Source organism: Carya illinoinensis, chromosome 11 (genome assembly GCF_018687715.1).
Source record: "Carya illinoinensis cultivar Pawnee chromosome 11, C.illinoinensisPawnee_v1, whole genome shotgun sequence".
NCBI lineage: Eukaryota > Viridiplantae > Streptophyta > Magnoliopsida > Fagales > Juglandaceae > Carya > Carya illinoinensis.
In genome coordinates this window covers 14,289,140-14,311,411 of record NC_056762.1, presented here as the reverse complement: position 1 = coordinate 14,311,411, position 22,272 = coordinate 14,289,140, and the positions used below count along the sequence as shown (strand labels likewise).

Below are 22,272 nucleotides of genomic sequence, written 5' to 3'. Positions count from 1 at the left end.
GCTTAAATTTTTCTGTGAAAACTAAGAATGTAGCCATTCCCATAGGACCCCAACAATACTAGAACAGATCATTCCAACAATAAATAATTTGCGACAACTAAATATTGAAGGATAAGACATTTGGTTGACCATGCTTCAAACAACAGAAAGATAGAGATCATTTCAAACCACCATTGGGTCCTGCTAGAACTTAATACGAATCCCAGAATAAAGCCACGAGTACCCAGTCGATTAAAAACTGTCCAAATCAACAATTTTATCAAAGGCATTAGCCTTAAAGAGGATATCTAACCATCTTCTTAACAAACCCCATCTTATAAGTTCCAATCCCACAGTAGATATAAATAAATAGGAAAAGGTAAGTAGTGTAAAGAAAACAAGCTTCATGCAAGACCAGAACAAACAGAACCCACAGGACATCTTGCAATCATCACGGGAAAAACTAGCAAGGTTTTCGTTGTCTCATAATCACAGAATCCTAATGAAATTGAAATAGAACTTCAATCAAAAAAAGAAAAATTGCAATATGCCTAAATTATTTAGTACTCTACATTTGAACAGCGAAACCTATTGCTCGCAGTGATAAAATTGGAGAACAGGATCAGCAATAACAGATCATCCATTTTTTCTTTTAAAAAAATCCAACAGGAAAAAATCAAACAAGGGTTTTGATTGAGCCTGAATGGGAGATTAAATCCGTATCAAACCATCCAAAAACTGCATTTCTTGACAAACCATGTGGGCATTATTTTATTTTTAGAAAAGGAAGTGAAATGCACATCCCTTTCTACTACCCATTGTGAAATTGTAAGATGCTGTTGTGGAGGTCTTGAGAAGTAGTGATGCAGGTGCTGCATTACGTGTGTGTGTAAGGCTAAACGACAGATGCTTCTTAACAAACATGTAATATGAGTTGCAGTTTAGAAAGGTTATTAGTACGGTGTCGTTTTATGTTGGGAGTAAAAGAATTAAAAGGCAGATGTCGTATGAATCTGAAAGAAAGGAAGAAAGTAAAAACGATGACGTTTGTAATTGTTTTCAACTATAAATAACGAACTGAAAGGAAGGGAAAAGGCATCAGAAAGTTTATCAATCATTCTCTCGTCTCTCTGTTTCCATCTCTATTTCTCTCATTCATCTACTTCTTGGAGAGTGACTCTCTCGAATCAGTCAAGGTAAAAGGGCCCATTACATTTGGTATCAAGAGTCAGTACTATGGCAGAAGGTACGAGGTCATATGCGCAGGTTCTTGATTCAGTAAACCAGTTAAGGCAACAGCAAGAAGTGCAGCAAAAGCAGTTGGAAGATGCGATATCCATTTTGATTCAGCAGCAAGAAACTGTTCGTGTGGATAGGGAAAATCAAGAAAGAAAGTTTGCTGAGATTGTGCAGCAAATCTCAAGAATTTCTTTGAATAATTCTCTTGGGAATGATCATGGAACAAGACAGCATCAAGAAAATGTGAATCTTGAAGAAAATGAAGGCAGTCATGGAGGGCAGTTTCGTGACTCAATTGATAGAGGAATCTTTAAGAGCATTAAGATAGAACTACCAAAGTATTCTAGGAGAAATCCTGTTTCTTGGGTGTATAAGGCAAACCAATATTTCTTGTATCATCAAGTTCCACCAGCACAAAGGATTTTCTTTGTTTCTTTTTACATGGAGGAAGACGCCTTGGTTTGGTTTCAGAACTCTACAGAAGCAGGCCTTTTTCACTCATGGGATGAATTTATCCAAGCACTACAAGTGAGGTTTGGATTGTCTGTTTATGATGATCCAATGGAAGAGTTAACAAGGCTGAAACAATGGGGTTCTGTTGTGGCTTACAAGGCAGAATTTGATTTGGTCTCTAATAGACTCAAGGGGATTTCTGAAAGAAATAAGTTGAGTTGCTTTATAAGTGGCTTGAAGGATGAGGTGAGGTTTACTGTCAAGATGTTAAGTCCCAAGAACTTGAATGATGCATTTGGCTTGGCCAAGATTCAAGAACAGAATGTTTGGAGTACAAGAAAAGCTTGGAAGTCGAGTTCTTATGATTTTGGAACTAGTGTACAAAGATCAATACAAGTTCCTTCTATTTTGGGGGCTCCTCCTAAAGGGCAGGTTGTCTCTAAAACACCTTACCAAAGGATTTCAGAAACTCAAATGCAGGAAAGAAGGAAGAAGGGCCTTTGCTATTTTTGTGAGGAAAAATATCATCAAGGGCATAAATGTGTCAAACCAAGATTGTATGTTTTGGAGGGAATGGATTTGTCTCAAATGGATTCATGGGAGCTAGTAGAGGAAACTCAGCAGTTACAAGAGGGGGCACAACATCAAGATGAACAACTTGCTGATCAAGTGGCCTCAATTTCGATTCAGGCAATGATGGGTACATCAAGCCCTCAAACCATGAGGGTTGTTGGACAGCTAAGGAAGAAGAGAGTGGTGATATTGATTGATAGTGGCAGTACTCATAATTTTGTAGATACCATGGTAGCCATTAATTCTGGGTTGTGTTTACAGAGATCCAATCCGATGCAAGTTAAAATTGCTAATGGTGATATGGTTAGTAGTGAAGGAGTGTGTACTGAAGTAGGAATTCAGATTCAAGGAACTACATTTGTAATAGATTTTTGTACCCTGGAGTTAGGTGGATGTGATGTTGTCCTAGGGGTGCAATGGTTATTGTCTCTAGGGCCCATTCTTTGGGACTTTAAAAAGCTGCAAATGCAGTTTAACATTCAAGGAAGAGGTATTTCTTTACAAGGGTTATCTTCCCCTTGTAGTCCCTTGATTAAAGATGGGGAAATTTCCAGTACAGCTGGATTGGAACATCGAAGTATGTTCTTACATATGATTTCTGTGCAACCTCAAGAAGGTATTATTAAAGAACCTGAGAGGATAACAAAGCTGTTGAGTAGGTTCAGTAGTGTTTTTGAGGAACCAACTGGCTTACCTCCTCAAAGATCTCATGATCATCAAATCAACTTGAAGCAAGGGGTTGTACCTGTGAGTGTTAGGCCTTACAGATACCCTTATTATCAAAAGACTGAGATTGAAAAAATTGTTAAAGAATTATTGCATTCTGGAGTAATAAGGCCAAGTCAGTCCCCTTTTTCATCTCCAGTGTTGCTGGTGAAGAAAGCTGATGGATCTTGGAGGATGTGCATCGACTACAGGGTTTTAAATGAAGCTACAATCAAAGATAAGTACCCTATCCCTGTTGTAGATGAATTAATTGATGAGTTGTTTGGTGCTACAATTTTTTCTAAGCTTGATCTTCGATCGGGCTATCATCAAATTAGAATGAGAGAGGATGATGTTCCTAAAACTGCATTTAGAACACATAAAGGGCATTATGAATTCCTTGTAATGCCCTTTGGTCTTACAAATGCACCTTCAACATTCCAAGGTCTCATGAATGATGTATTTGACCTTTTTTGAGGAAATTTGTAATTGTTTTTTTTGATGATATCCTGGTGTATAGCAAAGATATAGAGTCTCATTGTATACACTTAGATGCTGTTTTAGCAACACTGAAAGAGAAAAGACTTTATGCAAAGAGATCAAAATGCCACTTTGCTTGTGAAGAGATAGAATACCTCGGTCATCTCATTTCAAGAAATGGAGTGAAAGCAGATCCAAAGAAACTTGAAGCAATGATTAGTTGGCCTATACCAAAGAATGTGAAGGGTTTGAGGGGCTTTCTTGGACTGACTGGCTACTACAGAAAGTTCATTAAAGCCTATGGTATTATTGCAGCACCTTTGACAGCACTATTGAAGAAAGATTCCTTTCTATGGAATTCAGAAGCCACAAGAGCATTTGAGGAATTGAAAGTAGCTGTCACAAATCCACCTATTTTGGCACTACCAGACTTTACAAAAACTTTCATCATTGAGTGTGATGCATGTGCAAATGGAGTTGGGGCTGTACTGATGCAGGACCAAAGACCCTTGGCTTTCTTAAGCCAAGCATTGAAAGGGAAAAATCTGTTGCTGTCCACATATGAGAAGGAGTTTTTGGCCTTGGTATTGGCAGTTAAAAAATGGAGGCCTTATATTCTTGGTGGTGCTTTTGTAGTGAGAACAGATCACCACAGTTTGAAATATTTGCTTGAGCAAAAGATTGGTACAGTTGCACAGCAGAGATGGCTCTCTAAGCTCTTGGGCTATGACTTTACAATTGAATACAAAAAAGGAGTGGACAATAAAGTAGCTGATGCTTTGTCTAGAAGGGATGAAAGTGATGAAGCTGTGTCATTGAATGCAATTACAGTTCCTAATCCTACATGGGTAGAGGATATTCGAAAAGCTTATGATAAAGATCCTCTTGTGATGCAGAAGATAGAAGAGGTCCAGCTGGGCCAATCTTCCTCAAATTTAGTTTTAAAGCAAGGCATTCTCTTCAAGAAGGGCAGGATTTACATTCCTAATTGTGCAGACTTAAAGTCAAGAATCTTATACTATGTTCATGCTAGTCCATTGGCTGGACATTCAGGTTTCCATAAATCTCTACATAGGGCCCGAGCTGATTTTTATTGGCCTGGTCTTAAACTTGAGGTGAAGAGGTTTGTTAAGGAATGTGAAGTATGTCAAAGAAACAAGGGGGAAAATGTGCTGCCAGTAGGTTTATTACAACCTTCACCTATTCCTCAACGAATATGGACTGATGTGTCTATGGATTTTGTTGAAGGATTGCCTATGTCAAAGGGATTTTCTGTAGTAATGGTAGTAGTTGATAGGCTATCGAAGTATGCACACTTCTTAGCCTTGAAGCATCCCTTTACAGCAGCCACAGTTGCTGCATTGTTTTTGAACAATATCTTCAAACTGCATGGGATGCCCAGCAGTATTGTCTCTGATCGAGGGGCCACTTTTACAAGTTTTTTTTGGAAGGAATTCTTCAAATTACAAGGAGTAAATTTGTCTTACTCCTCAGCTTACCATCCTCAAACTGATGGTCAGACCGAGGCAGTAAATAAGTGTTTGGAACACTTTTTAAGGTCATTTTCAGGTGACAAACCAAGGGGTTGGTTTGATTGGTTACCACTTGCTGAATGGTGGTACAATACTTCCTGTCATGCATCCACCAAAATGACACCATATGAAGCAGTGTATGGTGTCCCGCCTCTGAAATTACAGCAGTACATTCCTGGTTTTTCTCAGAATTAGGCTGTGGATGAGTTACTTAAAATAAGGCATGAGGTGTTAGAAGCTCTGAACCATAATTTGATGTTGGCTCAGGAAAGAATGAAACTATTCTTTGATAAAAGGCATACTGAGAGGGAGTTCATGGTGGGGGATTGGGTCTATTTGAGGCTTCAGCCTTATAGACAAAGTTCTCTAGCTCTTCGAAGAAATATGAAGCTGGCACCAAAGTTCTTTGGGCCATTTCAAGTGGTAAGCAGGATTGGACAGGTTGCATATAAATTGGATTTGCCACCTCAATCCCGTTTGCATCCTATTTTTCATGTGTCCTCCTTAAAAAAGAAATTGGGTCAACATATATCTCCCTTGTCTACCTTGCCACCAGTTGATGCAGAGGGACAACTTGAAACTGAGCCACAGCAGATTTTACAAAGAAGGAGCAGAAAACTTAACAACAGGGCTGTTGTGGAGGTGTTGGTTCAGTGGATGGGTGCTACACCAGAAGAAGCTACATGGGAATCATATTGGAAGCTTCGGGAAAAATTTCCTCACCTTGTGGGCAAGGTGCTTTGAAGGGGAGGAGTGTGTAAGATGCTGTTGTGGAGGTGTTGAGAAGTAGTGATGCAGGTGCTGCATTACGTGTGTGTGTAAGGCTAAACGACAGATGCTTCTTAACAAACATGTAATATGAGTTGCAGTTTAGAAAGGTTATTAGTACGGTGTCGTTTTATGTTGGGAGTAAAAGAATTAAAGGCAGATGTCGTATGAATCTGAAAGAAAGGAAGAAAGTAAAAATGATGATGTTTGTAATTGTTTTCAACTATAAATAACGAACTGAAAGGAAGGGAAAAGGCATCAGAAAGTTTATCAATCATTCTCTCGTCTCTCTATTTCCATCTCTATTTCTCTCATTCATCTACTTCTTGGAGAGTGACTCTCTCAAATCAGTCAAGGTAAAAGGGCCCATTACAGAAATTCGTTTCTTTCTTTGTGAAGAGAAAACCCGCCCTTTCTTAAAGAAAACATTTTTTACGCCCCTGCAACTCCAATCGAGCTCCATTGCCAACAGAAAGGAGCTCCATTTCCGGCAGAAACACAAATACGTACATTGCAAATAAAATTACAAATCGAATAATTAAAAAAAAAAAAAAAAAAGAGAAGGGGGAGTTGATTACCTTCTGTGAAGCACAATAGAACCCATAGAGGCCTTGCCGGTTGATTAAAATTGATTCTCTCTTGCAAATCGACTGCTCCTTCTCCTAGTACCAGATTCTCAACTTCGACAGCCCTGAGGTAACAAAAACAGTAAGAGAACTGGAAGAAAAATGGAAAAAATGGAGAGAAGGGGAGAGAGGCAGTGTCAGGCCAAAGAGACGACTGATGAGAAAGAGAAGGGAAGAGAGAAACGGGGAGGAAAAAATGAATGAGGTGTTCGCCGAGGGAGAAAGGGAGAGAAAGTGAAGCGTTTTGGGGAGAACAGATTTACGAGGGAAAAAGGATCATTCGGGGTAAGAGATGTGATTTTACAATAAAATAATGATTTGACAATGACCAGTAACTCACTATATATGGAGAAAGGGATAGACTTACTGTTATTGAAAGCTTCAACTCCTTTATTTTACCCAGTCCAATTCAGCGGGTTTAAAAGCCACAAAGTCTATATTTTGGCTTTTCAAGACTTTTAGCCGGGCCAATGTGAATGCTTTAATTGGGTTATCGCTAGTTTTCTCATTAATAAAATGCATGCTTCTTTACTGAGAAAGAAAATAGTGCAGGATTCAGCATAATTGCAGTACTACATAGTCTGGCTTTATTTTTTTTATTATTTGTTATATATTTTTTGCTTTCGTTCTACCTTGGTACTTTAAATTTGTGGGGGTGAAAGAAACAGTTTCTGTGGCATCAATGGGATCGTCATTGCAAAGTTCTTGTAAATTTTCTTCTTGAAAGCCGTTTTTCATTTGCTCGTGGTGGAGACTTCTAAAGTAATTCGAACTACAGGAAAAATCTGGCGTAATTCATTCATTGGCTAGCAGACATCTATCTGGGATATTTAGCACATGCACATCTTCACTTACAAGTTATAAATCAGGACGTTACTGCTTAAACGTTGATGTGAGTCTCTCGCAAAATTTACTTCTAGCTAATAGTCTTTGAATATTAAAAACAAGAGGTCATGCTCACATGAAGTAAATGGCTGACCTCGTGTATATATATATATTATGGAATTCAACTCACTATCGTCAACATACATATATTTGCTAGCGCCACTTGAAAGCCCGACTGAACATACGTTGTCAGAACGAAAGTTAGCACTTTTTATTCAAAACTAAATTAGATATCCGATAGGATCCCCCCCTCTTTATTCTAGGGATGCACGAATGTAATAGCCAGGATTTTATCAAAGCTTCAGTTTCCTGAGGTATATTTAACAGTTACGCTATCCGGAATATATAACAGGAATCCATATTATATTGTTAATTAGCATTTGCAAATCTCAATCTTTCCACAAATCGAAGAGTTGTTTTTACAAACATCTACGCGACTCTCACATATAAAGTTGCACAAGGATTTTGGGACAAGAAAAAGAACGAGTCACCTTACAAATTGCAAGTTTGCAACAAAAAGGAAAAGAAAGGAAACAAATAGGCCACGTTGTCACATATAAGTAAACTTAATTTATTAAATATCAAATGCTGTTTATGGCATAATATGTGGACAATACTCTTTTTCATGCCTTGAGCAACTAGCCAAGCTTTCTTACTAAAAGATAAAAAAGAACATAAATAGTTCGGAAATTTTATTAGCAAAGAAACGAGTCAACTTATAGCCTCAATCACTTTTTATTCCTCCGGGACCATCATATAAAATCAAACGTCCCCAATATCCAGTACGATATCCAGAATCGAAAACACTATACGATTTTGGATCTGATTCATATAACACTGCACCACCTGGATTCACAAATTTAGATTCTGAATTCTCATATGAAATTCCAATAAGACGACTATGTGCTGCATATCTTGTGTCCCCATAGGGATGAATACCAGTACCCATAGGTGGACTTGGTTGGTCCAAAGGACTATAAACTTCTCCCCCCCAATCGGCTTGGTTACCCAAGTAATTTAATCTTCCAAATACTTTTGTTGGCCACAGACCGACCTTAAGCATATCATCATCCATTTGTAATAGCCACACAGATTCTATTGAATTCGGTCCGGTGCTCATATAATCCTTCCAATGGTAACAAGTGCAATATATAGCAAATGTCAATACTCTATGCAAATATATGAACATATATATACTTAAGTTATTTATTATCTTCTCTAGATTATGTCAGTAAGCTAGTGGACATGGTGCGTATATTAATGGCATTTACCTTGCTAATCCTCAATTTTAGAGAAGCTTGACGTCCTCCTACAACTGAAATTTTTCCGACCGGCCAACCTAGAGGTATTTCAGAACTGAGTTGTATGTATCCCGGACATTGTTGATTGAAACATTGCGTTCTTCCATTCAACTAATAGAGTTTAAAGTCATGGAATAAGCTAAATGAAAATGAAATATTTTACTCCGTTACTAAGAGAAAAGAAATAAACATTGAATATAGCTTACTAATACTCACCACGATATGAGTAAACAATCGAGTCTTGTTATCTTTGAATAATAATGGATTCACCTAAAATAAATTCACCCGGGATCTTAAGATTTGCTGTGAAGTTAAAAAAATGTTAACAGCTAACGACAAGCAATTTAAAATCATAAGACTTACCGTCAATCCCGTTTTCAAGCTATCATCACCATTTGAAAGTGTCATGCGAAATGAGCTATATTGGGAGCCCTCAATACTTTTGGGGTTGAATGTACCAAAGTATGATTCGATTCCATCAATCTTCCTATTCGGATCTGGTTTTGTTTGAAGCATTGCATACTGTAGGTGATAACAAAACCATTATCTCGTTTGAACTACTGCTAGCGCCAAGATAAACCAACAAATAGAAAATTATTACTTACATGATGGCCGGGTTCTTCCTCTATATCTGAATTTACTTCAACTTTATCTATTCTCCTAATTGGAACTGTTCCATAAGGACAACCTTCATCTTTTAGCCCAATATTCAATGGCAAATCCGTTTTATTTCGCAGTCCTTCCATAAATAATTTACGTTTCATCTGGATTATGGTTTTAACAAGTCAGAACAAGATCCATAGCAAGAGTTGGGGTAAACATAATCCAAACCTGAAATGTAGTATTCTTCCAAAAAGGGTGATGAAAACCAGGCTGTTTGTAGAAATCAATACAGTCATATACGTCGCCATCTTCCTATATATCAATATGAATTCAGAACAATTTACACCACAAAGTCGGCCAATGTTAAATGAAGAAATGGAACTACTGGTGAGATAACACCCTTGACTTGAAAAGGAAAAAGAAGAGTTTTTTAGAAATCTCACGTGGATGCTTCTAATTGCAGACGTACTAAGACTTGTAAGTTGTTCCTTGAATCTCAATTCTTCCTTTCTCGATAATCCCCAATTTGCATCAACCTCAATATTATGGTTAAGCAGGACAAACCATACGAACAAGACTAACAGGACGTCCACCCTCGAAGCCATGTCTGATGATAGACATGCAATAGTTTGGTTTAGAAGACATATATATAAAGTGTATAATTAATGTAGAATTATTGCTGTATTTATTAGGAAATGACTTTTAAGGAAATAGCTATCTGGGAAAAACATTGAGGTCAAGTGCATTAATTACAAAATAATTAAAATACCAAACATATTAATTAAAGATAGATAATTTTATTGGGTCTAAATTGAGTTTAATTGGCTGTATTTGAAAAGCCCACAAGCTATTAATTCATTGAGGTCGCCTAGGAATTTTAATTAGGCTCATAGGCCCATAAGTGTATTTGAATGCCTGCTAAGAAGTAGTGGGTGAAGTGAAAAGTGTTGAAAAATGTTGTCAATAGTAGTAAAAAAGTAGGTGAAAAGTAATAATAGAATATTAAATAGTAATAAAAAATAATAAATAGTAGTAAAAAATAAATGAAAAGTAATAATAAAGTAATGAATAGCAGTGGAGTAAATTGAGAATACTTGAAGTACTTTCAGTACCCAAACACTAAAATATCACACGATCGATCATCTACAACTACAAATGTCAGTTCAATTATTGGATATATAAAATGTATTTGTCTTGACGATCTGCTATTTTGTAGCATATTGATCTCCACTTACAACAAATCTATTACCAATTGGCCAACATAGAGGTGTTACAGAACTGAGTAGTATACATTCATTAAACACAACATTCTTTCATATATCCATTAAGAGTTTATGTGATGATGAAATAAGATATTTTCTATTAATATAAAAAAGAATATTTTCTTTTGTTAAGATTTAATTCCATCAATTTTGCTAGTCAGAACAAGTATTGTTTGAAGTACTGTATATGAAATGTGATAACTAGATATAGTGTAGTAATTCAATTAAATCACTAGCTAACGAAGGGATAAATCCGCAAATACCAAAGTGATTACTACTTAAGTTTAGGGTTCTTCATCTATCTCTAACATCTATATTTTCCAATCTATTTTATTTTTATATCCTCTTCCAGTCAGAAGTATTCTATAATTATTCTTTAGAGGGGGAGGAACATTTGCTTAGTTTGAAAGCACAGTATCAGGTGGGGTTGGATAGAGAAGCAATGATGTGGAAGCAAAATTCCCGTATTAGATTGTTGGAGGAGGGAGATGCAAATACTCAGTTTTTTCATTCAAGTGTTATGAAAAAGAAGAGGTATACTATTTTATCTTCCTTAACTATGCAAGATGGCACTTCTTTTCGAACTCTAGAAGAAATTCATGATGGGGCAATTGCTTATTTTCAAAAACTTTTATCTGCTGAGCCGGTGGTGAGGGTTGCGGATTTTCTCTCTATTCTCCCAAATTTAGCTTTAAAGAGGGAGAATGAAGCTCTATGTCAACCTCCTTCTTTATTGGAGGTAAAAGAGGCACTTGATTCTATCCATGAGGATAGTAGTGCAGGTCCAGATGGGTTTACGGCTGAAGTTTTTCGCTTGGCTTGGGATATCATGCAGATGGATGTTTGGTAGGCAGCGGTTGAATTTTTCAAAGGTGATCATTTGCCAACTTTCTATTGTGCTGCAAATTTGGCTCTTATCCCAAAGGTTGAGAATCCTAATAGCTTTTTTAAGTTTCGACCAATTAGTTTATGTTGTGTGGTTTACAAGATATTCCTCAAGATTATGGTGCAAAGGATGACTCTGATCCTTGAAAAGTTAGTTTCTCCAAATCAATCAGCTTTTTTAAGTAATCGCAGCATTTTTTAAAACATATCTCTTGCTCAAGAGATGGTGTATGGGCTTAATTCTAGAGTTCGAGGGGGTAATGTCATTTGCAAAATTGATATGAAGAAGGCGTAGGATTGGGTTAATTGGAGTTTCTTACTTCGGGTGTTGAATAGGTTTGGTTTCTCAAATCAGTGGTGTGATCTGGTCCTTCATTGTATTTCCTCACCTTCCTTTTCGATAATGTTAAATGGGTTTCTAAAGGGTTTTTTTAAGGTTTCTCGTGGGCTACGTTAAGGCGATCCACTTTCGTCAGATTTGTTCATTCTTTTTGAGGATATTCTGTCAAGGCTTTTGGTTTCCCAATTTGATTGTGGCAACATAAAGTCTTTTTATTTAACTTTAGCTTGCCCGAGTATTACTCATCTTTTGTACGCTGATGATTTGTTAATTTTTTTCAAAAGGGGATAGGAGATCTATGAGAAGGTTGTTAAGGACTGAGGTTGTATGAATCAATTTCGGGCAGAAAATTAGTGCTGCGAAGTCAGTGATTCTTTGTTCAAATAAAATCAGTTACACTCGAAAGCTGAAGCTATTGCAGGCACGGGTGTTAGTTAAGGGAAATTCCCTTGTTTGTATCTGGGTGTGCCATTGCATATAGGTAGACTTACTTCTTCAATGTTGAATCCGATTATTGATAAAATAAGGAAGAAATTGTCGGGATGGAAACGTAACCTTCTTTCCGCAAGCATGATGGTTACTTTTATTGAGGCACGTGTTGAATAGTTTTTGTTTACATGTTTTTTCTGTGCTTAGTATTCCCTCGGGTGTTTTGAGAGAGATTCAACGCATTATGCCTGAATTTTTATAGGGTTCAATTGATGGGAGGAAGAAAAGAGTTTGGATTTCATGAAGATGGGTTTATTGTCCAGTGAAGGAAGGAAGTTTGGGGATGTTGTTTTTCGAAAAAGTAAATGTTTCTTTGCATATGAAATTTGTGACGCCCCCAACTCTCATGTATGGATACGTAGAAATCGAGGTGTCGGGATAATGACAACCCGGGTCACACATCCCATCCCTAAGTACCAAATGTGTGTATAAGAAATACGTGTGCAATAAAAACAATGCAGCAGAATAATTACTGAGTCAACTAAGTACCAGCAGAATAATTACTGAGTCAACTAAGTACCATAATGGTTAAAATATAAATTCTCTTAAACAAAAGTGTACAAAAAATATTACAAATTTCATAAACAAAGTCATAAACCAAAATACATAATTTGAAAACGGAAAATGATTTCCAACAATTACAAGTATAGAAACCAATCTACTCCTCTGGCAAAGCCACCTCCTCGAGTTCAGCTTCTTCATCATCTGCATCAAAATCTACGATACCAAAAAACGGTATCGTGAGTAAGTAATCATTCAAATAAACGCTGAGATAAAAATACATTCATGCCAAACAAAATGCATTGTCATATGCATGATACCAAAAAAATTATCATTTCCTTGAAAAAAGACTAATTTTCCACACACGCCAAAAATTCCATTTGGCCCAAGAAATCTAATCCAATAAAACATTCCCACCATTTTCCCAGAAAATGGTCCAACATAAATCCATTAATACTATCTCCCCATTTTCTCGAAAATGGCCCAATATCCGTTTTCAAAACCAATAACCAATTTTAATCCGTATGCACCATAGTCTCCCCTAGAGACCATCCGCACACTCTGGCTCACTTCGTCACACCATGGGTAACGACTATGAGTATGACTTCATAACAAGCGATGCCTAATTTCGCACCCAGCACATTTCAACCAAGCATCCTCTAGCTCCCGCTAGCAAAGGGGCCACGGAGTCGGCACGAGAGTATTTACATCCCGTCCAATCCCATTATCGCCCAGGGGAAGTCACTCAGTATATTGCGCTCCTTGGTGACCAAATGAGCTCTACCAAGATAATGCCACATCTCGGCTTGGGGTCATGATACATATGCACCTAAAAATCCACTTTCACATGAAAATTCAAATTTTCATCCATGTCCATGAATATGCATGCACTATGCAAAAACTCAATTTTCATTTTACAACACATGATCATGCATGCACTGTGCAATGCATGCGACAAGTCCAAAAAATAATCCAGTAAATCCCAACATCAACCAAACAAGCAAACAACTCCTTCCTCCATTCCAACAAAACCCCAAACTTCTCGAACTCAGTTCGGCACAACAAACCAAACATAAAATATTTGTTAAAGCATAAATATATTTAAATCATAAGAGTTCTTCACAAAAATACTTATAATGCTTTAAAGGCAAATTTTCTAGAAGATCAAATACTCGATTAACTCCAAAAGCTAGCTTGAAAATAAATCATCAAAAATTACAATTTTTGGAACTAAAAAGGGTTTTCAAAACAAGGTAATTTTGAAATGAAATTCTCGGAATAAGGGGTTGCTTTGCTAGGATAAAATCAGAATATTGCAGCTGGAAAATGAGGCTTACGGTAGAGGAAATAACCAACCCAAAACCCAGCTCAACGATCACAATTTGGGATTAAAAAAAGGGGCACGGGTTGGCTGAAAAAGAGGGCACGGTTTGAGTCCAAGATCACCCAAAAATCACAAGGTTTACTCGAATCTTGTACACGAAAATTATAGATATAAAGAGAAGAAAAGCTGGACACAAAATGACCAAGAAAAACAAAGCATCTCCGGAATAAAAAACAGAGCACAATTTCAAATCCAAAATAGGGCACAATGCAAGGGGGAAAAAACAAGAGAAAAAGCAAGGGTTTTTACACTATAATAACAAGAAACACATAAGAAAAGAAGACGACGATAGAGTGCACAAAAGCTTCGGCCAAACCTGCAACAATGGAGGAAAAATCTATGAAATAAAAATGCGAAAAAAAGAGAGAGAGGGCTTCAGTTTACTGCAAAAATGGAAGTGAAAATGCAAGAGAATAAATTGCAACTAACAAATTGGAGAAATGATGGGAGGAACGTGTTATACATTGCATACGGAAGCTTGGTAACATGAGAAGATGAATGGCTAAGTGCTTGGAGTTATCTCGAACTGGAAGGCTCTTGAACTAGAAGATGTCGGCAGATTGAGAGAGGACTTAGGTCTAGAGGAAGGGTATGCTAAGGATGGGCTTACAAGGCCGTAGTGTAGTGGACTGGAATCGCAAGGCCTATGGGCCAGTATTAGTTAACTAAATAAAATACAATTGTTGTCTGAAGCCCATGTAGTAAAAGGGCAGTTTAGTATTTTTGTATTTTCATTGTTAGTATAAAATTGCCTGTACGTTCTTGAGGTAAGGATCTGGAACTTTTCTCTTATACTGTTCGATTGAACTTGGAGGTGCTCCCCTCGAAGAGAGCTCATTTTCATAGAATTAATACAGTTTTCTGATTTCATTCCGCCATTTTCTATTACATCAATTAGTTGAGTTTAAGAAAGTGGTATCCAGAGCCCTCGATTCTGCACTATGGTTGAGGGAACTCGTTTAAAGGATTTACAGGAGGGATTCATGGCATTTAAGCAATCCACCGAATCTCATATTCAACATTCTGAATCTTAGTTTACCACCATTGAAGTTGAGATGCTGGCCATGAGAAGGCAGATGGAGGCTATGATGCAGCAATTTTCAGGTGATGCAGCAGATCTACACAATGTGAATAAGATCATATTAGCTGGTGCAAATCACACTGGGAAAAACAGCAATGCAAATCAACTCACGCCTCATACTGGTGAGATTTTTCCACGCACATTACGATTGGATTTTCCAATTTTTACTGGTGATAATTCATTGGGTTGGCTTTATAAGGTCAATCAATTTTTTTCCTTCCACAACACATTACCACAGCATCGTTTAAGGTTGGTTTCATTCGATGTGGAGGGCAAGGCCCTTGTGTGGTTCCAAGATTTAGATGAATCGGGTGTTTTATCTAGCTGGGAAGCCTTTGTGAAAGCCTTATTATTAAGGTTTGGCCCTAGTAGCTATGATGATCCTGTGGAGCAACTTACTAGATTGAGACAAGTGGGCATGGTGGAGGAGTATAAATCACATTTTGAGGAGTTATCAAACAGATTAAGGGGTTTATCTGAGTCCTTTAAATTGAGTTGCTTCCTTAGTGGCCTTAAGGATGAAATACGCCTAAGTGTGCGAATGTTTGATCCAACCAATTTGATGGCAGCCTATGGGCTTGCTAAGATTCAAGAGGAGAAAGTTTTGCTGTATAAGAAACACAACCAAAGACCCAGCACCAACTCTTACACCGACCCAGCCATCTTCAAATCTAAGCCAATCTACCAAACACCACAGCAACTGACCCAAACACCTTCCAAACCTGCAAACACTACCTCTTCCAATGCAATTGTCCCTGTCCAAAAGATCTCTCAAAATCAAATGAAAGAATGCAAAGAGAAGGGCCTTTGTTATCATTGTGATTCCAAATGGAATCTAGGCCATAGATGTCACAGCCCCAAACTGTACTTAATTGAGGAAGTGGATGAGAACTAGCCTCCTATAGAACACGATACGGGCCAAGTATCCGACCAGGGGGAAGTGGTACAAATTCTGGATAAAGGCAAATGTCCAGAAATTTCATTGCATGCCATCTTGGGGTCACTCAACCCTAGAACAATGCGGATCCGAGGTCGAATTGGTAATCAAGCAATGACCATTTTGATAGACTCGGGTAGTACTCATAATTTCCTTGACCCAGCACTCTTAACCCGAGTACCCCTAGCTGTTAAGGAAGAAGAAAGGGTGAAAGTGAAGGTTGTTAATGGAGATCAAATCAAAAGTGAAGGGAAGGCCGTGGGAGTTAATATTAATATGCAGGGGCATCTTTTTACCATGGACTTGTATGTGTTGGTATTGGCTGGATGTGATATTGTCCTTGGTGTTCAATGGTTGCAAGGCCTTGGATCAATACTTTGGAATTTTCAACAGCTTACTATGCAGTTCACTCATAAGTCAGCACTAGTGACTTTAAAACGGCTCAGCAGTACCAAGTTAATTGAAGAAGGGAAGTTGCCTTCATCTAAAAGTTTGGAACAAAAAGGTCTCCTCTTACAGTTAATTGAAGACACTCCAACTACAAAGAACCCACCCATTCCTACAATTATCCAATCACTCCTCGACAATTATCCTGACATTTTTGCTACACCAACTGGCCTACCCCCAACAAGATCCCATGACCACAGTATCAACCTTCAACCAAACACTAATCCTATCTCAGTCTGACCATACCGATATCCCTATTTTCCAAAAAATGAGATCGAGAAAATAGTTAAGGAGTTGCTGGAAATATGGGTCATTCGACCCAGTCAAAGCCCCTACTCTTCACCTGTATTGCTGGTAAGAAAAGCTTATGATTCTTGGCGGATGTGTGTGGACTATCGAGCCTTAAACAATGTTACTATAAAGGACAAATTTCCTATCCCTGTGGTAGAAGAGCTCATGGATGAATTACATGGAGCTCAAGTGTTCTCAAAACTGGACCTCAGGTCCGAATATCATCAGATTAGAGTGCGGCCCGAAGACATCCCTAAAATGGCCTTTCGCACACATGATGGCCACTACGAATTCTTGGTGATGCCATTTGGTTTAACCAATGCACCATCAACATTCCAGAGCCTCACGAACCAGGTTTTTAAACCTTATCTCAGAAAATTTATTTTAATTTTCTTTGATGATATTTTGATTTACAGCAAAAACACTGCTGACCATGTGGAGCATCTGCACCTGACTTTTGAAATTTTACGAGAAAATCAACTCTTTACCAAGTTGAGCAAGTGCGGTTTTGGCTGCACCGAAATTTCCTACTTAGGCCATCTAATTTCAGGGAATGGGGTGCGAGCCGACCCAGCCAAGCTCAAGGCCATGATTGACTAGCCAGCTCCTAAGAACCTAAAGGCTTTGAGGGGGTTCCTAGGCCTCAGGGGTTACTACCGAAGATTCATAAGAGGATATGGCTCTATTGCTGCTAAGTTGACCAGTTTACTAAAAAAGGACAATTTTCAATGGGATGAGGAGGCCCAAGCAGCTTTTGACAATTTAAAGTGGGCCATGACAGAACCACCTGTGCTAGCCCTCCCTGCTTTTAAGTCTCACTTTGTCATTGAATGTGATACCTCAAGGAATGCCATTGGAGCAGTTTTAATGCAAGGGGGCAGACCCCTGGCTTTTTTTAGTCAAGCACTTAAAGGCAGGGCGATAGCACTCTCTACCTATGAGAAAGAATTGTTGCACTCGTCTCCTTAGTGCAAAAATGGAGGCACTACCTCATGGGGCAACCTTTTGTGATTAAAACTGACCATCAAAGCTTGAAATTCCTTCTAGACCAGAGAGCGGGAACAATCATGTAGCAATCTCTAAGATAATGGGCTATGACTTTATGGAACTTATGGTCTCTATGTTATCTCTTCCCACATGGGATTGGATGCATGAAATAAAATTCCATTATCGGGCTAACCAGCAGGTGAAAGATCTTTTAAAGAAGCACCAGGAAGGCCTATTACCAGCACCCTATTCAGTGAGGGATGGCTCACTGTTTTACAAGAATAGGCTTTACATTCCTGCCCATAAACCTCTCCTCCAGAAACTCTGGGACTTCATACACAGCAGCCCCATGGGAGGCCATATGGGATTTGACAAAACTATGCATCAAATGAGAAGGGATTTCTATTGGCCAAGGCAAAAATCTGATGTCAAGGAATTTTTAAGAAACTGTGAAATCTGTCAAACTGTCAAGGTGGACAATACCTTACCTAGTGGCCTTCTTCAGCCTCTGCCCTTGCCCTCTCTACCGTGGTCTAATATTACCATGGATTTCATTGATGGGTTACCAACTTCAGGAGGGTTTAATTCTTTATGGGTTGTTGTAGACAGATTCACAAAATACGCCCATTTCATTCTCTTATCCCACCCCTACACAGCTAAAATTGTTGCTCAGCTTTTTGTCAAACATATCTTCAAACTTCATGGTCTACCCCATTCCATCATTTCAGATAGGGATCCAACCTTAACAAGTAAGTTTTGGAAGGAGCTTTTCACGTTACAGGGGGTACAATTGGCCTTTAGTACTGCTTACCATCCTCAAATGGATGGACAAACAGAGGCTCTAAATAAATGGGTTGAGAATTACTTGAGAAGCTATGTGAGGGACAAACCGAAGGAATGGTCACAGTGGGTGGCCCTCATAGAATGGTGTTACAATTCTAGTGTACAAGCCTCAACAAAGGTCACACCTTTTGAGGTATTGTATGGGTATAAACCTCCTAGGTGGGTGAGCTACACTATGAGCACAGCCAAGGTCCAAGAGGTAGAAGATAACTTACTACACTGTGATAGATTCTAGGTGCTTCTCAAACAAAATTTAGTGCGGGCTCAAGATCGTATGAAAAATACGCAGATAAAGGAAGGAAACAGCAGAATTTCAATGAGGGAGATTGGGTTTACCTGAAATTACAACCCTATAGGCAGTCATCTGTGCGCCACCGATAGAACCTCAAGCTCTCACCACAGTTCTATGGTCCTTTTCGGGTGCTTTAGAAGGTGGGCGAAGTGGCTTACCGCATCCAGCTACCGGATTTCGCTTAGATCCATGACGTTTTTCACGTCTAGCAATTGAAGCCGAAACTAGGTCAGAATCGGACACTAACTCCTAGCCTACCACCAGTGGATAAAAATGGCATTTTTAAACCAGAACCGGAGGAGGTGCTCACCAGAAGGATGAGGAAGGAAAAAAATCGCCCCTTGGTTGAACTCTTGGTGCGCTGGCAGGGACAACCTCCAGAGGATGCTTCGAGGGAACCCTACCATTCACTTTGTGCCGCATATCCTCACCTTGTCGGCAAGGTGTTCTAGAGTAGGGGGTAGTTGGTATACACTGCATACGGAAGCCTAGTAACATGAGAAGATGAATGGCTAAGTGCTTGGAGTTATCTCGAACTGGAAGGCTCTCTGTGACGCCCCCAAATCTCCACGCACGGACACGGGGAAATCGAGACGTCCGGATGAGGACATCACAGGTCACCACGCTAACGACGAGTGCCAAGTGTATGTAAAACCAACAAATATGCAAAAGAAACATGCAGCGGATAACGAAGCCATATAATTAAGTACTAGAATTTTTCTTAGTTTAATACAAAGCTGTTCAAAACATATATAATAAAATATTACAAACTACAAATATTATTCAAATCCAACAACAAGACATTAACTTCCACTCAGAACTCCGGCGGAACCGCATCCTCGGGCTCAGCCTCCTCCTCCTCTTCCTCGATCTTTAAACCAAAATCTACAGTACCAGAAATGGTGCCGCAGGTAAGTAAAATCCAAACACCACTAGATAGAAACATATAAAACTCAAACAATATGCATGAAAGAAAAACAAATGCACATGACCCGTAAAACTTCATTTTTCCACGCACGCCAAAAACCCTTTGGGCCCAAAAACCTAACCTTTAAAACCAGTCCTTCGCCATTATCCCAAATAATGGCCCAAATCAATAAACCACCATTTTTCCAGAAAATGTATCACAAAGCCTCAACACATCCTCACCATTTTCCCAGAAAATGGCCTGTATCCGAAAACCATCAAACCAATCCAATTATGCATGCACCACGATCTCCCCTAAGGATCATCCGCACACTCTGGCTCTGTGCCACACCGCAGTAACGATTATGCGTGTGACACCTAAATGAGCGATGCCCAGACTCGCGCCCAGCGCGTCCCTGGCCAGGCCATCCTCTAGTCCCCACCACTCTAGGGACCACGGAGTCGACAGGACAGTGTTATCGTATCGTGCGATCCAGTCGTCGCAGGGGATGTCACTCAGTATTATCCACTCCCGAGTGACCAGAGGAGCTTCACCGAGATAATAACCCATCCCGGCTTGGGCTCGTGAGACACACGCACCTGAAATTCCATTTACGCCAACAAAACATAATTTTCTCAATTTAAATAAAATGCACGTGCATGCACCATGTAAATGCAATCTCAATGCACAAAACAACCAACCAACCATAAATCAACAATCCAAGCAACTCCGTCCTCAATCCATCTGACCCTCAAACTCCTCGGACTCAGTCCGGAATCAACCAACCAACAACAAATATTTATTGTAAAAGTAAAATATATTTAAATCTAAAAGTAGAGTTTGCAAAATACTTACAGTGCTATACGGTATTTTTTGAAAGCTTTCAGCTTTGCAAAAGGAGGAGGAAAAGCAACGTAACAGTGCATTTTACACTATGGTCGTGGGTAATAAATTACCTACTTTCGAACGGGGAGAAACCAAGGCATGAATTTGATAGGGAAAGGTCTTGAGATGTTTATGAAGCTAAAGGAAATGAGTTTTGGCCGTGGGTAGTGGTGGAAACGGCGGAGGAAGAGGAAAAAGCCAAATTGGAGTTGAGCTCGTGGGAGCTGCTCCGGCAACAAATCGAGGCCGAAAATGGGTGGGTTAGGTCGGCAAGAGGTAGGGGAAGAAGCTGTGAAGAGGTGGTGGCCGGAGGTGGAGCGACGGCGCCAAAAAAGCTCAAAAATTATGTGGCTTGGAGGAGCCCGTGGTGGCTAACGGTGGCTCGGATGGAGGTGAAACTTGGTGGGGATGTTCACCGGTGGAAGGGGAAGAAAACTGGGTGGGTGGTGTAGGCCATGCCACCGGTGAGCGGCAGTTTTGGGCTGAGAAAGCAACCGGCGACAGAGAGGAAAAACAGGATTGGTGCCGTGACTTCCAGCCGTGCGTGGCGGCTAACGGCTGGTCGGATGGTCCTGAAAATTGGTGGGGATGATCTCTGGCGGGAGGGGAAGATTTTGGTGGGGGTGGTGCACTACACGGCGGTTGGACGGCGGTGAACCGGGCGGTCAAAGGGACGGCAATGGTAAGGAGAAAAGAGAGCTAGGCGTGCGCGGGAGAGAAGAGAGGAAAAGAAGAAGAAGAAAAGAAAGAAGAAGAAGGAAAGAAAAGGAAGAAAAAAAAAGGAAAAAGGGAAAAAGGAAAAACAAAAAAGAGAAAAGAAAAGAAATGAGGTCCAATCCTCACTCCGGAACCCAAAAACTGATCCGCCGGAAATGATATTAAAAACCGTAAAACGACTAAAATAAATTAAACACATCAAATAAATTAAAATCAATTTAAAATAGAATAATTTAAAATAAATAAACCAATATATTAATTAAATTAAAAACAACCCTTCAGTGAAAATACACGTAAAAGCGGGTCATCACATCCTCCCCCCTTTAAAAACAAATTTCGTCCTCGAAATTTGCAAGATCAAACACTAGCGCCAAAAAGATATTGGATACAACTCTGAACATAACTGAGAGATACATATCATCGACAACTCCCAACAATTCCAATGGTTATTATCTTCACACCATAAATTACTAATATCAACGACGTCTCTGCTTTACCTTCCAAACTTTCATCCCATTCCACCTTTGGTAACCTAATAGCCACTTCCAAAGTTAACTATCCATAAACCAAATTGCACGATCAAAAGATTAATCTCCCATTAAAACTTCGAATCACTACTAATTCTTCAAAATCAACACAAAATTTGAAATTCTAAGAATCTCCAAAAATCATGCTTTCGCGCGCACTCTGATAACTCACCAAACTACATAAAGGCTATATCCTCAAAAATTAATATCATGAAGTACAAGCTCAACCCACACCTAATCACAAGAAAACATTTACCACATTTCCATAGAGAATCATATACTTCCAAAAACCACAAATCTCCACTCATTCCTCAGTTGGCCATCGCTACCCTAAATGAAAACCAACATTCCGC

The 22,272-nt window shown here is 39.1% G+C and overlaps 1 protein-coding gene across 1 annotated transcript; it reads right to left on the bottom strand.

Moving 5' to 3' along the window:
* Window positions 1-7,790: 7,790 nt before the first annotated feature.
* Window positions 7,791-9,749, bottom strand: LOC122282856. Its single transcript, XM_043094910.1, has 7 exons — window positions 9,588-9,749; window positions 9,373-9,456; window positions 9,147-9,305; window positions 8,905-9,063; window positions 8,758-8,811; window positions 8,512-8,652; window positions 7,791-8,366 (listed from the first exon to the last, which is right to left on the bottom strand). The coding sequence occupies exons 1-7, from the start codon at window positions 9,747-9,749 to the stop codon at window positions 7,965-7,967; spliced, it is 1,161 nt and encodes a 386-aa protein (XP_042950844.1). The 3' UTR covers window positions 7,791-7,964.
* Window positions 9,750-22,272: the final 12,523 nt, after the last annotated feature.

Coding starts and splice junctions, on each gene's coding strand:
- LOC122282856 (XM_043094910.1), bottom strand. CDS start 9,749: ATGGCTTCGAGGGTGGACGTCCTGTTAGTCTTGTTCGTATGGTTTGTC. Junction 9,064..9,146: donor AGGAAGAACCCGGCCATCAT/GTAAGTAATAAT, acceptor TATCACCTACAG/TATGCAATGCTTCAAACAAA. Junction 8,812..8,904: donor GCTTGAAAACGGGATTGACG/GTAAGTCTTATG, acceptor AATTTATTTTAG/GTGAATCCATTATTATTCAA.